We start from the raw sequence: 15841 nt of genomic DNA, 5'->3' as shown, positions 1-15841 counted from the left end.
GTCTCCACTGCAGCTGGCACAGTTAACTCTTGCCTTGTGTTCTAATGATATAACTGGCTACAACTATATTGAAGGGGTTGTCCATCTTTGAGTTAACTTTAAGTATAATGTAGAGGGTAGTATTCTGAGACAATTTGCAATTGGTCTTCATTTTTTATTATTTATAGTTTTTTAATTTTTCTCCAGTTTGGCATTTCAGCAGCTATCTGGTTGCAAGGGTCCAAATTACCTTAGCAACCAGAGTGATTTGGACGAGAATCTGGTATATGAATAGGAGAGGATTTGATTAGAAAAATAAGTTCTAACAATAGAAAACTGTAGCCTCACAGAGGAATAGGTTTTAGGCTGCTGGGGTCGGTGACCCCCATTTGAGAGCTGGAAAGAGTTACAAGGCAAATCATTTAAAAACTATAAAAAATATAATGAAGACCAATTGAAAAGTTGCTTAGAACTGGTCATACTGCAACATCCTAAAAGTTAACTTTAACCAGTGTAGTGGAAACTGCATTGCAATCATATGCCCTTACCTTCATGCCAAATGTGAAAATGGTGATAACAGCTTTGAAGATCAACGCCAGGGACAGTTGCCACATTGCTGTGTAGACTCCATTTCCTGCTGCGCGGTCAGGGAGGTTCCCCCCCTTTGTGTTATTGTAATCATTAACGTAATCACATAGCTTGGACGAGTCAAGAAGGCCACAGTCATTGAAAAGCTCAGATATCATTTCACTAGAGCTCATTCTGGTGTAATCATTGGGAAAAGCCAGCACTGCTGTAATAGCCGTCACCACAAGGACTTCTGCCACTGGATAGCGGCCAAGTTTGGTGGTTTTCCGTCTCTGGCACCAGGCAATGTTGCCTCGGATGAAAAAGGCACCCCATAATCCCCCAAATATCCCCAATAAAATGAATGGAATGAGCTCCAATAAGTGCCACGGTGCATGAAACTCAACATAGAAGAGGACCAGACGGCTGTTCCCAAAGGGGTTGATGGAACGAAGAGTAAAGGCTGCTACCAATGCAGCAAAAAATGACCTCCACAAAGTTTTCAGTGGGAAGTAATAGCTGACCTACAGATGAGATTTCAAAGGACATTCGTTATATTGTTTTCCTATACTTTGCCAAGTAGTTGTCACACATGCAGGTTGATCAGATTTTACTCCAAATTAATCATTCCTAGTAGAATACAAAAATAATCAGCTTGTTCCTATGGGTCTGTTCATACTCTCAGCACAGGTGGAGAACAATATAGATCTTGCCAGTCTGAATAAATGTCTGTTGTATCAATAAAGCCTAAAACTATAACTGCATTCTGTTGTTTTCTGCATTTTTATTCAACCAATGGAAACCCATAGCTAAAATAATGTACATCTGATATTTTTAAATCTTTATCTGCATGAAGTACACATTCACTAAATGTTGACAGAATAACCATGGAAGTGAAGAAGGCATGAGAAAGATGAACCTTATTTTGATGGAGTGCTAAGTATGGCATGCATGTCATGTTCAAGAACACCTTAAAATGGAAATTATAGCTAAAAAGAGAAGGAAAGGCTAAAATCAGGTAAGCAGCTATCTGGTTGCAAGGGTCCAAATTACCTTAGCAACCAGAGTGATTTGGACGAGAATCTGGTATATGAACAGGAGAGGACTTGAATATAAAAATAAGTTCTAACACAGAAGAATGGATTTTAGCCAGTGATTTAGCCTTTCCTTCTTCTTTTAGGGCTCTGGCACACGGGGAGATTAGTCTAATCTCCCCGAGTTGCCTTCCCCTTCCATCCCACCGGCGACGTGGGAGATTAGTCACCCACGGCAAAACTCCCTGTTCGCTGGCGACTAATCTCCCCGAGTTTCCTTCCCCCTGCCATCCCACCGGTGAACATGTAAGTCGCCGGCGGGATGGCAGACGTGGCGGGGCGATTTGTGCGAAATCGCGCCGCCGCGTCTGCCATCCCGCCGGCAACTTACTGGTTCGCCGGTGGGATGGCAGGGGGAAGGCAACTCGGGGAGATTAGTCGCCCGCGAACAGGGAGTTTTGCCGCATGCGACTAATCTCCCTGTGTGCCAGAGCCCTTAAGTTCAAACATGAAGGTAGGCTCAACAAGAACAGGACTAGACATAATTTGAACAATGGGTCTAACTAAAATACCAGGGGATCAGGCTGTGGACAGATATCAGTAAATGTTATGGAGTTGCCCATAAATGTGGTTGGAAATTGAAGTGTCAAGGTCCCCATACACGGGCCGATAGTAGCTGCCGATATCGGTGCCTTGGACCAATTCGGCAGCTAATCAGCCCGTGTATTGGCACTTCCGACGGGCCTGCCCGATCGATATCGAATTACCCTGGATTCTCCCGATATCGCCCACCCGTAGGTGGGGATATCGGGAGAAGATCCGCTCGCTTGCCGACATCGCCAAGCGAGCGGATCTGCCAGTGTATGGGGACCTTAAACTTTGTCAAGAAGAAGTTATAGTTTTGCAGCAACAATGTAAAATAGCTAAACACTTTCTTACCTCTTCCAGACTGAAGAGAACTCCACCAATGGGAGCACCAAAAGCTACTGACACCCCAGCAGCGGCTGCAGCTGACAACACCTGGTTTTTTAAGAGAACTGTGGTTAGCAAATTGTCTGAAGCACATAAGTTACAAATCGGCAAAATATTTTTATTGAAGGGCAAACTCAGAATTATCTGGATTCTATAAAAGTGTGCATTAGGAATAATCCAGCTGCATGTACAGATAATTCAGTCACTATGAAAACTATGACATTAGAGTCCTTACTGCTGCTAATTGAAGCAGTAATCATATCTCCCCTAACCTCAATTCCTATTTATGCTATAGGTACGTGGGATGTACCACTGGTTACCTAGCAGGGTGATTGTTGCCTACTTGGAATCTGCACTTGACTGCTGCTTTTATTAAAAGGAAAGATATAATCACCATGGGTGCCAAATGTAGGCACTCCCTGTGGCATTTGCGTCGTTATCCCTTAATTTTGTCAGTATAGTAAGTATTAAAGAGGGTTCTGTAATCAAGATCACCACTATCATTCAGCAAAAATGTACCTCTTGAAACTATGGGGGCTTTACCTGTTTTTCTGGGAAACATTTGCTTTGTTTGCTGGGTCATTTTTGATAAAACTTTTTTTGATTAAAAATCTGCGTTTTTCTACCCTGTGGCTTATTTTCTTTTTTTAGTGGATTTCACCAGCAGGTATTTCCTTGTGGACTATTTTTGCTCCTGTGGAATCCTGTTTCTGTTCAGCTGCCAAACTGTGCAACTAATGCTATGGCGCATTTCCCTTTTCCTAAACAACTCATTCCTGTTTGCAGTAGAATTCAATTCCAAAGCAAGAGTCTACAGCAGACTGAATCTTGTTAATGTATAGTTAATGATATCCCATACAAACTCTGATGATATCTGATACACAAGTGATCAAACCTGTCTCACCTCTCTCCTTTTGGCCTCATTCTTGCGGTACTTAGTGAATAGATGGCACAGGATGTTACCACAACAACAGGCAACATGAATGAGAGGTCCTTCCTTGCCCAAGCTGAGACCAGAAGACACAGCCAGCACCAGTGTCATAGTCTTTATAATCAATGTCCACTTGCCCAAATAGCCACGTATAATGAAACCACTCAGTATTGTCTTTATCTGAAGAAAGAGGTTCACAAAAGCTGTAAGAATATGGAAATATTTGAAGGCTATATAGAGTAAAAAAAAAAATCATTCTACTAGCATGGACCATATGTTTCTAGGTAACATGTTAAAAAGGAATAACCTATAGCATAAAGAATGCATGAAAGATACTTCCTACTCACTGAAAAGGTATAATGTTATTCGATTATGGGCGCCTAACCCTATGGAGATGGCATTCTCCACTTCCTGGCAGGAATTACAGGGATATGTAGTATGGAAAGAGTGGAAAAAACCCACCTTATGCTTTTCTATTTCTCCTTATTCCAGCACAATGGAAATAAAACCCATCAGGAACCAGCTGTCCAAGCTAAAGGCCAACTTCTGGTACAGCTTATGCCATGGTTAAGTTAATAAGAAAGACTACATCTTTATTCAGGACAAAGTGGGCCTTTCCCAAAATACTTTTACTAGAAATATGTTTATTAAATGTGGTAGCCGAGATAGACCCTACCAACTCCCAATGTACTCTGTGGAGAACCCTCTTACACTTGGCAAGGAACGCAATAATAATAAAATACTGATTCCCCCAATGCCCCAACATTAGTTTTCACTTCATGCGACCTCTGGTCCAACTGAACTGTTTATAATACACGGATCAACTTACATATAATGTTAAATCAACATACAGGTTGTAAGACTGTATATATGCTGTACAAGTCTCTGCTGTACCCGTGTTGATGCCCACCTAAACCCCTAACCCCCTTGTTGTTGTTATATGTTCTTCCAAACCTAAAAAAAAAAACAAATAAAGCCTACATACTGATAAATTGTTACTCACCTCAGGAATCCCTGAACCGCAGGCATATGGGGCAAAGTTACGGACCAGCAAAACAGCAAGCAGCGAGAAAAGCAGTGCCCATAACACATACATGAAGTAATTTAGAATGTATGGAAACGCTCCCTGTCAAAAAATAGATAATTAAAAATAAGTGAGATGAAAATATGGCAGACTGAGAGCAAGGGCTAAAGGGTTGGTTTCACTCATCACAGTCTGATGTGCAATTAAGGAAGAGTTCCAGCGAGATCCAATGTTGGGGTTATTTGCTTTCAGTGCGATCTACTGTGGCAAAACACAACGTATGGGAATAAACTTCACATGCTTTCATTTTCAAGGATGCAGACTACAGGTATGGGACCAATTATCCAGAATGTTTGGGACCTGAGGTTTTCCAGATAAGGAATCTTTCCATAATTTGGAACACCATGCTTTAAAGGAGACATATCCTATAAAAATGATGAATGTACCAGGGAATTATACTCCTCTAGATATAGAAGGATTGTGCTTAAAAAAGTTGTGTTTCTGACTGATTTATTGAGAAATTCCCCCAAACCCCACTAGCCCCGCCCATCTGTGCCACTTCCTGCTGGCTGAATTCTCTGGATGAGCTGGGGAGCCGGCGGCCCTCCGTACCCTGCACTGTAGGATAGGAACCAATCAGCAGCTAGGCTGACCTGATAGGGAACTAAAGCCTGTCTGTGCTTGTGTGACTGCAGGGCTGTGATTGGCTCTCCCCCTCCTACTGAGCTTCTGGCAGGGACAGTTAGGACACGCCCACTCTTCATTTCAAACTCGGACAGAGAAGTGAGAGGATCTATAGGGAGCTCCAATAAAGGGGCCATTGTTACAGATAGGGTTAATGTTTAGCCCAAAGGGAAACCAGCACCGGATATTATTCATAATTGCCTACAAAATTACCTTTTTTTCCCATTTATCCAATATGTCTCCTTTAAGTCTACTAAGAAAATCATTTAAACATGAATTAAACTAAACAGCATTGCTTTGATAGCATTAAGGATTTATTATATCTTAGTTGGGATCAAGAACAAGGTACTGTTTTATTATTACAGGGAAAAATCATTTTCAAAATTGTTTTATCTTAACAGAGTCTGTAGGAGATGACCTTCCCGTAATTTGGAGCTTTCTGGATACCGGGTTTCTGGGTAACGGGTCTCATACCTGTACTTTATGCTGGAGGAGATCACACCAGAGGAAGATGAGCTTGGCTGGCTTAAGGATGCTGACTGTGGGAAGGGACACTGCAACCCTATGACCTAACTACAAAGGGCAACTCCAAATGTTAACCCTTTAAACAATAGCCACACAAGAATAAGAATTGTCATCTTATTTAATAAATACCACTTCATACCTGCTGCATGGATATGGCTACCCATGCCAATATCTTACTATGCTCACCAACTACACTGATAGCTTCCTTTTGGCTAAATATCTTCCTTTGTGGCTATTAATGAAATACAAGCTGCTCCTATATGGCAGATTAGGTGGCCATTTCTAAACATGCACATATCTCTGGTTACTTCCCTCTGCAGCGCTGGAACCACTTAGCTGAGCTATTATTTCTTGTATGATTAAAATAAGAACTTGCCAGAAAACTATAAAACAACACAAATTAATTTATAAATATCTATTTTCTCCACCACTTTACCCCTTGGTTTATTTTCATACAGTATAGGGTTTGTCTGTTTCTGCTGAAAATCCCAGACCCATGTGCCCACAGTGTGCCAGAGGCCCCATACAATGCACAAACCATGCATAGCCTACATAATATATATGCACTTCCAGGGGTATGGACCTTTAAGGTTTTGAAATAGCTTATATTCAGATCTGAGGAAACCTCTGGCTATGGGAAAATTCATTTTATAGTGCTTTACCCTTGTTAAAAATCACACACAAAAAAAAGCGAGGGAGCTAGTTATGCAATGTCTGATTTCTGCAGAAATACTGAACGGAAATGTAAGACAGATTGCAGCATAATTTACTGGTAATGGTGCCGTTTCCAGAGCAGCTTGTAAAATGCCCGACAGTGTTACTCTGATAACTAAGCTCTGCCATGAAACAGAGCGAAAGGGTCACTAAAAGCTTGTTATCCCTCAGTCAGCAATGAGCTACACGGATTCATATCCAGGGGATGAGACTTTCAGATCAGGGATGTTGTGTTTCAGGCACACAAACTAGGACTCGCCACTTCATAACAGACTTGTTAGAAGTTATAAGGACAGGTCTGAAAGGTGGTAGGTATGTGATACCTTATCCGGAAACCCATTATCCAGAAAGCTCTGAACTACAGGAAGCCCATCTTCATAGGTGCCTTGCAAGTGCCCCCGCCGGCCGCGTTCCCCGCACCCCCTAACCCCAAACCCCCCCCGCCGAGCCTCCCTAACGCACACGTTTAAAGTGTCAGGGTAGGAATGGTTGGCTGGGGGAACGCCAGCAAGGGTTGGGGCTGGGCCACCGGGGCCCACCTTTTTTTTCCCAGTGTCCCGGTGGCCCAGTCCGACCCTGTACGCATCGCTGCCCAGTTCATATAGTCACAATAATGCTCTTGTCTCTACATGTGTTTTAGCAGATGTTATTCTCAGTATTGTCTATGGCAGGGTATTCTCTGGAGTTTAATAGCCATTTAAATCTAACTGCTACTAATATCTCCGTGTGTCTTCACCCTAAAGGACACAAAGCCACCAGGTTGTGCTGTACTGCAGTTAAGATGCTAATAGCCGCTGTAGCTGATGCACACTGTCAATCTGACACCACCCAACTGCAGCTGCCAAACAAGAATTTTGTGGGTCTCAGTGGGCATTTCATTGTTTGGACCCCAGATAATAGTGATTATAGCAAAATCCATGAGCAAGCTGTTTGAGAAATGGATCGCTGTCAACAATGTAATGTTGTTTGTCGCAGAATATCAGTGTAACTGTTCTGCACTGTGTTTCTTACTCCTTAATTAAGTAAGATGCCTTATTGCACATTAGTTAGGTAATTGTCAGTATGCAGCAATTCACCAGCACTGTCTAGAGACCATAAACAGATGGCAATGTTATAATGAAGCTTTTGCAGAATGCCTCGGTCAAGAAAACAATATGGCAGCTTTCAGTCTCGCATATAAATGCACAGAAATGTTCTATGCACAAACAATGTCCTCATACAAACTTTATTTAAAGTAGAATTAAAGTCTCAACAACTATTACTCTCATTAATTATCCTCCCTAATGCCCTCCCCAAGGGCTATAATGGTTTCATTTCAAACACCATTACAGAAACTCTCAGCATAAAACACCCATTGGGGCAACCACAGTGGATCATTTCCCCTTTACAACAAAAGGAATAAAACCCAATACTCTATACTTTGAAAGCCTGCTCAGCCCTGGATGGGATGAAATGATACAGAGAAAGTCAGCGATGTTACTTATGTGTTTAAACAGAGGAGTGTACCTTCTGGAGATAAGGTGGGGGGTTCAATCTGCATTACTTAAAGTACAAGACAATATAAAATGATTCCATTTTTAGTGAAAGATCGGTATAAGGAAATTAAGGGATCTGCATCTCTCCAGATGATACTGTACTATAACTCTCAACTTACATGATAGCAAAATGCATTTTGGGAAATTAACAATAACTGTAATAACAAAATAAAGACTAAACTGACACTTAATTTTTTGGTTAAAGAAAGACAGTTTACAAACACTTTTGTGAATATGTGGTTAAAACGACAAAAATTAAAAAAATAAGTATTTTTTAACATAATTTTCTCCTAATATTATTAAAAAATGGAGTAAAGCTCAGTGTAACCCATCCGCAGCTTTGCATTGCCTCCTCCAGTCTCCATTCACCCCTATGTCAACACAAAACAGGTAACAAATACATGTTTTTATTTCACATTTGCTTGATTTTTTCTTTGCTTATAGAATGAGACAACATTAGCATTTTGGGTGAATATATGATATACATCTTTAAGGAGAAGCCTCCCCAGAAAATTTTCAGTTTTAGTAGCAGTGCACAGCCCCCTACCCAACATATCACTGACATGTGTCCCAACGTATCTGTGCCCCCGTAGCATATCCAGAACTACAGAGCTGCCCAGCAGCATTGGCCTCACTTTGTTTGTTCCCAACATCCATCTTTCTGATCAACAAGCAATTCATGCCCACTGGAAGCCAAACTGTGATCTTGGGCTACTGCACATGTTAAGATTCGTGATGGGAATGGAAGTCATATGGTCAAATTTGGTGATGTGGCTTTGCAGTTCTGGATGTACAACAGGCCACAGTTGGTGGCTATTTTGTCTGAATATCACCACTTATGTATATTCCCCTGATTATGTTTTGATCCACAGAACCCTGACAGTCACATAACTACCCCACACGATACCTAGCTTTAGAACTTTATTGATTAATCTTACCTCGGACCTGCCGAGAACAAGCTGGGACCAGCTTCTCCATTCCGGACAGTTGTTTCGATCTTCAAAAGTCACATTATTAGACTGCCAACAGCACTGTTCATGGTTAAACCAGAACCAAGGCAGACAGATACCCTCCTTTAGATCAGTCATCCAGTGTGATGAAATGTCAATCAAGCCAGCTAATGAACCTGCAGCAGTAAGTGAGATTTCCAGTGAATAACAGGAATCTAGAAAGGGTTAAGATTATTCTGACAGAGTTCCTCTAACTCAGTGATCCCCAACCAGGGACTCGGGGGCAACATGTTGCTCACCAGTCCCTTGGATGTTGCTCTCAGTGGCCTCAAAGCCACTTGCTTATTTTTAAAATCCTGGTTGGAGGCAAGTTTTGGTTCAATAAAAACCAGGTGTAATGCCAAATAGAGCCCCCTGTAGGCTGCCAGTCCACATAGGTGCTGCCAAATTGTCAACCAGAGCCCCTATTTGTTACCCCGGGAACATTTTTCATGCTTGTTTTGCTCTCCAACTCTTTATACGTTTGATTGTGACTCACAGTTTAAAAAGGTTGGGGATCCCTGCTCTAACAATAGAAAGTCACTTGACACACAAATTATATAAACAGAATGTTGGGTTTTTGTTCACCAGTTTGAAGCAGTGACTGCATCAAAGTCACAAAAATATATGCTCAGTGCTGATAGTACTAGATATTACACAGTCACTTTGACTGCACACCTTCCTCAGATCTCAATGCTGCCATATTTACAGTGAATGTACAGAAGTGAGCAGTGCTTGGGGGGTAACCACTTTCCGCCTGTGCTTGACTTTAGCTGCTACAGAGGCTGACACTGGCAGCAATCCTTTACCTGCGGTAAGGCCAATGAGCAGCATAAGCATCCATCCAGAAAAGGCATCACTGATACTGCGCAGAAGGGCCCACGTGGACTCTTTACTCTTGCTTAGAATCTTAGAAAGAAAAGATTAGTTAATAGGTGTAACAGTTTCAGGGAAGATAAATAACATTAGAGGCAGCCAATGACCCTTTAGATATTGCTGGACTACAACTTTACTACTGTCAGCCAACATTGTGGTCATGTAGGATGGTCACATGGTCAATTAAGACAGCAGAGCAAGACATTATGGCTTAAAATGTGGCTAGGCTTTTGTTTTCCTTTTTATTCACAAGAAAAAATAGGAAGGGTTTTTTTTTTTTTTTACATAGCCAACCCCTATTCATGTCCAAGCCATTCATACATACTTATGCAGGTTATATTTAAAGAGCTGCCATATTACAATCTTTTCCCAAAAGAAATCAGCTTCTCATAGGGACATGTATAAAAGCCCAAAGGGGTTTTTGGTGCAGAGAATAAATGATACATGTATATGTTACAGTCTATTTAAGGGAAAATAAAGAAAAACTAGTCAATGTGTTAAAAACACTACATAATAAACATAGGAAAAGAGTTGATTTGGAATAAATGCTGCAGAAGAACAAGCTTAGTTCATATAAACAGGATACAGGTTTCCTGTAAAGCTACAGCTTATTGGGAAGCTAGCCTGGAAATAATATGTTTTCATCTGATTTGAGGTACTCTTTACTTTATTCAGCTCTCAGCTCTCTCTGTGGCAATGAATCAGGGTAAATGAGTTATCTTGCTTTTAAAACTACAAGGACCATTGCCTGGATAGGCCCCAAACAGCAAGATAAACAGAAGTGTAGCAAGGGATTGTGTGTTCTCAGTCCTGTTCCTGCTGAAGTTTAGGAACCCTAGGATTAATAGTTAAAGAACGGCAGCAGTTTAAATTTAAACCAATAAAAGTCAAATGGTAAATTGTGATTGGTGGGTGTGCCACTTTTTCTAACCTTGAGTGGAAGTCACCCAGTGACAAACAGTGGGCACCCTGGCATAAATAGTGTGAGAATGGCAGCATTTTAAATTTAAACCAATAAAATTCAATGGATGAAATCTGATTGGCTGTTAGTGGCCCAACCCACTTTTCCTATTTTTGAACTGGACTCCACCACTGATCAACTTTGCAAGTTTGGTGACTCAGGCATAAAAATTGTGAGAGCATTTTACACTTTAGCATTGAAAGTAAATAGGTGAAATGTGATTGGCTGTTGGTGGCTCCACCTACTTTTTCAAAACTAAAACCACAGTTACCTGGTGCCTTACTCTGCAAAGTTTTGGGAACCTGGTGTTATTACTGTGAGAATGGCAGCAGGTTGGAGCAGGCCAAGTCAATAGGTAAAACCTGTTTGGCTGTTCACTGCTCCGCCCACTTTTGGGCATCCAACAGTCATCATATTTTTATTCAGGCTGGCCCTATGATTATGTGATTCAAGTTTGGGGAGTGTAGCCTCAAAGCTGTAACATTGGCAGCAGTTTTAATTTCCCCATTAAAGTCAATGGGTAAAATATGATTGGCTGTTGTTGGCCCCTCCCACTTTGGGGTCATCCAACAAATGTCGCTGTTTCATTCTGGGTGACCCCATTATTATGTTATTCAAGTTTGGGGGGTGTAGCTTCGAAGCGGTAAGAGTGGCAGCAGTTTGAAAATCTTCCCTGTCAAAGTCAATGGGAAAATTGGGGTGTTCGGAGCGGCGCCACAAAAAGATGGGGGGGCGGGATCGCTTAGAAAAGCATAAGCAACCTGCTCTGCTATAGGGCGAAGATGTGTGGGGAGTTTGGGTGTTGTACCCCTAAAACTGTAGGAGGAGTAGCGTTTACAAAATGTGGGGTGCTAAGAATAATAAGAAGAAGAAGCGGAAGAATAAGCCAAAGTCGAAGAACAGTATGTTGGGGTTTTCAACCCAACATAATTAAAAGTAAGTCTAAAGGCATTCTTTTTAAGTACTTACTGCATATCTAAATTCCCAGATCCCTGCTTGCTTCTCTGAGATATGGTGCTGGCAGCCTACAGCAGTGTGAAGCCTACAGTGACATCACTGAAATCTCTCTCCCCTTCCTATTCTCGGAGCATGTGTTTAACTTGATCCTGTCTCCTGTTCTGAGCTACACATGCCCACCAGCCAATCAGAAGCGGATCTGCCAGAGGGGAGGGGGGGAGGGAATGAAACACATGTGCAGTATGAAGCAAGAAGGGAAAGGAAGGGAGAATACCTTTTTAGAGATGGCTGCCTGTTCTAGAAAATGTGAAGTAAGTGTGACTGAGTAAATATTTGATTAGGTGAGCCAAAAGTGTGGCGTTTTTACTAAACAACAGGAGGACTATTGGGCAGTATGCTTTATAAATTTTGACTTGCATTCTCCTTTAAAGTGTATTTACCCAAATGCCAAACCGGATAATCTGTCCTCGACTTCTCATCCAAAGTACTAAAGTAGGGCCCACCAGCAGGACTGTCACGTATAAACGCTGCTGTTTTTAATGTATACTACTCAATAATACTTTTAAAGGGGAACGTCACCCAAACACAAATTTCAAGCAACTTTGTAATATACATCAATTAAAAATATATGCAGCCTTTTTATGATTTTTAACGTAATAATATGGTTTGGTACAGTTCCCTAAGCCTGACCCCCTGTTCCCCTGCTGATCTGGCTGGCTACTTTGGGACTCAAAATATAACTGTAGTTGACTGTCCTCAGCCTGCATCCTGCCAATCCCACAATTCCCTGCACACATGATGTCAATATGGAAAGGAACATCACAGGGCAATGCATTGTGGGCTATATAGTTCCTGCATGATGTCTGTAAGCTGTGGAGAAGTTGTTACAATTTGTAACATCAATATTTTAGTCCCTCCTCCCCTGCCAGGATTCCAAATGATGCAGAAAAAGAAGAACTGTTTTGCAGCTAAATTTCAGCATATACAGGTATGGGATCCCTTATCCGGAAACCCATTATCCAAAAAGCTCCAAATTATGGAAAGCCTGTCTCCCATAGACTCCATTTTAATCAAATAATTCTGAATTGTAAAACTGATTTCCTTTTTCTCTGTAGTAATAAAACAGTACCTTGTAATTGATCCCAACTATGATATGAATAATCCTTATTGGATGCAAAACAATCCTATTGGGTTTAATTAATGTTTTATTGATTTTTTAGTAGACTTAAGGTATGGAGATCCAAATTACAGAAAGACCCCTTATCCGGAATACCCTTGGTCCCGAGCATTCTGGCTAACGGGTCCTATACCTGTACAATTTTTATTTATTCATACAGATTACAGTGATATTAGGGGTTCTGCGATCCGGAAGCTGCTGCATTTCTCTTTACTACTGTAAATGATGCTGCAGGCCACAATCCGGTAGGTAAAAGGTATGAGATCTACTGTTTGGATTGCTTGGGTTTTCCAGATAAGGGATCTTTCTGTAATGTGGCTCTCCATACCTTAAGTCTGCTCAAAATCATTTAAACATTATATAAACCTAATAGGATTTGTGCAGCTTAGTTACCATCAAGTACAAGGGAAAAAATGCTTATTCGCTTAAAATGGGCTCTTTGAAAACAGGTTTATACATAAGGAATCACACACTTGTTTTTGTTAAATTTGGAGGCAGAAGATTCAGCAATTTAGTATCTACTCTATAACTTCTCATAAGGAGGAGTAACCTTCAGCTGCAGTCTGTAATGCATACGGCCTTGGTTTTTCTGTTCAGGCTGCCTCTCCATAATTGGTAGGAAGGCTCAGTAGTGTAACTTAAGAAGCAAGGACCACCACATATAATTTTTGGGGAAGGGGGGGCCAAAGGTTGGGGGGGCGTGTGAGTGAAGGTTCAGAGGTGGAAGTAGCCGTGGGGGGAAATATACAGCAGATAAGATCCAATGGCTTCTGATAAAATGGACCATAAGGTCTATTTGATCCCTACAAAAAAGCTGCCAAATATGTCAAGGCTATATAAAGTAATTATAATGAATGGATTATAATGAAGAAACACTGCAGGCTGCAGTCCCATCGGGTAATGCAACAAGAGGTGGTCTGATATATCATTCTGTAAGAATATTTGGTCATTTTTGTCTTTACAATTTCAGTTTACCCAGGGGATGGGGGTTCTCATCACCTCATTTTATTGTAGGAACAGCCTTGGGTGCAACAGAGCTGAACATATGAAGAGAAGAATTAAAGGGAAAGTATACACCCCTTTCAAAAGGAGCTCAATGAATAGCTCTTGTGCTGAATTTACTTATTGCCTCTTATTTAAATGGTTTCAGTTATTTCTGACACTAAACAAGAATATTAAGCCAGTTTCACTCCCACACAACCCTTAAAGGTGCTGATAAAACTAATTACCAGTCCACGGAAAAGCCCCTGTTCATTAGCTGCTCAAAGGCTGCTGCTTAGAGAAGGGAGGGGTTTGTTTGTTTGTTCAACAAGTTAGGGAACTCTAAACAAATGAACCTGTTTATGATCAGTGAAAATAGCCCATCTTTAAAATTAGCTTTATAATGAGAAAAATTGGAAAATATGGATTTTTGTTTAAATTATAAATAGACAGAATGTAATTTTAACACATTTTGTATTTAAACCTGTAATGTTTCTTTTTAGCAAAGGTGTTTTTACAGCCCTTTCAAATGGATACCACAACAGCAGAGTCCTTGCACATAAATGCTACAGCAGACCTCTTAAATATGAGTGTAGTTTATATTCTTGTGTTAATGTCCCTGTAACTAACTCTGCCTCGCCATTCCGCTCTGCTAAGCCCTTAAGTCTTAGTGCTAAACGTTCAGCAGCAGAGAAACAGGAACATTATTATTTGCTCTCAGCTACATAAACATCAGGATCTTAATGCGTAACACAAAGGAATGCATGACTGATTGAGATTTTCAAATATAGAGATAAATACACTTTGCCTCTGTTTGTTTTGGAACCCAACACCAGGATTTCAGTTAGAAATATACAATGAATTATGCAGCTGAATAACCAATTGTCCATAACTGTACACAATTCAAACGTGAAACTGCATTTAAAAATAAAGCATTAGAATGTAACCTGCATGCACAGAGCAAGCCTTTTATATGTAATTTCATTCACATATACATATGAATGGGAACTGCCACACTGAATGCCTTGGCTAAGGCACTGAGGCCCATGTATCGGCCATTACAAGCAGCATATCATGTATACATTAAATTATGCAAGGTTCTTCTTTGCACAGATTGTGTTGGATAAAAGAAATATATAAATCCATACGTAAAAAAGTGGAGTATTTGTATTTCTACCATGAATTATATAAATTAAAAGCAGTGATCACATGCATTTTACATATTTGTGGCTTCAAGAACCTTAGTGACTTGCCCAGGGGAAAAAGATTTGCCACTGGGACTGTAAGCAAGGTCTGAAATCCAGTATTAATGGCAGATAGCATAACATCTATGCCAACTGGCCCTTCACTAAACAATGATGGATACTAGGGGCTTTGGATTGTAAGCCAATCAGTAATAGTCTCACTTGTCAATAGCACTCATGGGCCAATCATTAAAAATTCATCAGCGCAGACCGTAAAGCTTAAACACATCTGTTAAATGTGATTTCTGAGATCCAGACAAACCCTGAACCAAATCCTGGTTTTGGCAAACTTCCTCAGTTCCACAAACGTAACAAATGGGGAAAATATCATTTAATACCTCTCTGTGCCGGTCTCGATCTCTTGACTTCTCCCTCACCCAGTCGATTGTATTAAAGTCTTCGTAAGTCCCCACTCCTGGCACGTCTAGGAAATCCATCACCTTAGAGGGACCATGCAAACCATTGCCGTTGTATGAAACAAAGCCTGAAAACAAGGAATAGAGGGGAGTCAGCTCATTCTCTGACAGGACAGTTTAGCAGGGCGAGCCCCAGTCTTACAATCAGACTTTACAGCTTTAGCAGATCTTTCACACATCATCTAATATGTTCAGTTTACATTTTGTTTCCTCCAACAGGGAGTACCATTGGCTTCAAATACAGCTTCCATTGATTCCTATTAGCAGGCCAGTAT

General features: G+C 40.9%; 1 protein-coding gene across 3 annotated transcripts in view; it reads right to left on the bottom strand.

The window, feature by feature from the left end:
• clcn5 (chloride channel, voltage-sensitive 5) overlaps positions 1 to 15841 on the bottom strand; it is a 36910-nt gene that overhangs the window by 4165 nt on the left and 16904 nt on the right. For all 3 annotated transcript variants that reach the window (XM_012968564.3, NM_001045745.1, XM_012968566.3), the window contains 7 exon segments: positions 15489 to 15634; positions 9764 to 9863; positions 8904 to 9091; positions 4487 to 4609; positions 3457 to 3663; positions 2520 to 2600; positions 528 to 1070 (listed from right to left, as the gene is read on the bottom strand). In XM_012968564.3, coding sequence (XP_012824018.1) covers positions 528 to 1070; positions 2520 to 2600; positions 3457 to 3663; positions 4487 to 4609; positions 8904 to 9091; positions 9764 to 9863; positions 15489 to 15634 — 1388 coding nt within the window.

This window comes from Xenopus tropicalis, chromosome 8, assembly GCF_000004195.4.
Source record: "Xenopus tropicalis strain Nigerian chromosome 8, UCB_Xtro_10.0, whole genome shotgun sequence".
In the NCBI taxonomy this organism is placed as follows: domain Eukaryota; kingdom Metazoa; phylum Chordata; class Amphibia; order Anura; family Pipidae; genus Xenopus; species Xenopus tropicalis.
Note: the sequence above shows the minus strand (reverse complement) of the source record. Positions and strands in the feature narration are given on the sequence as shown.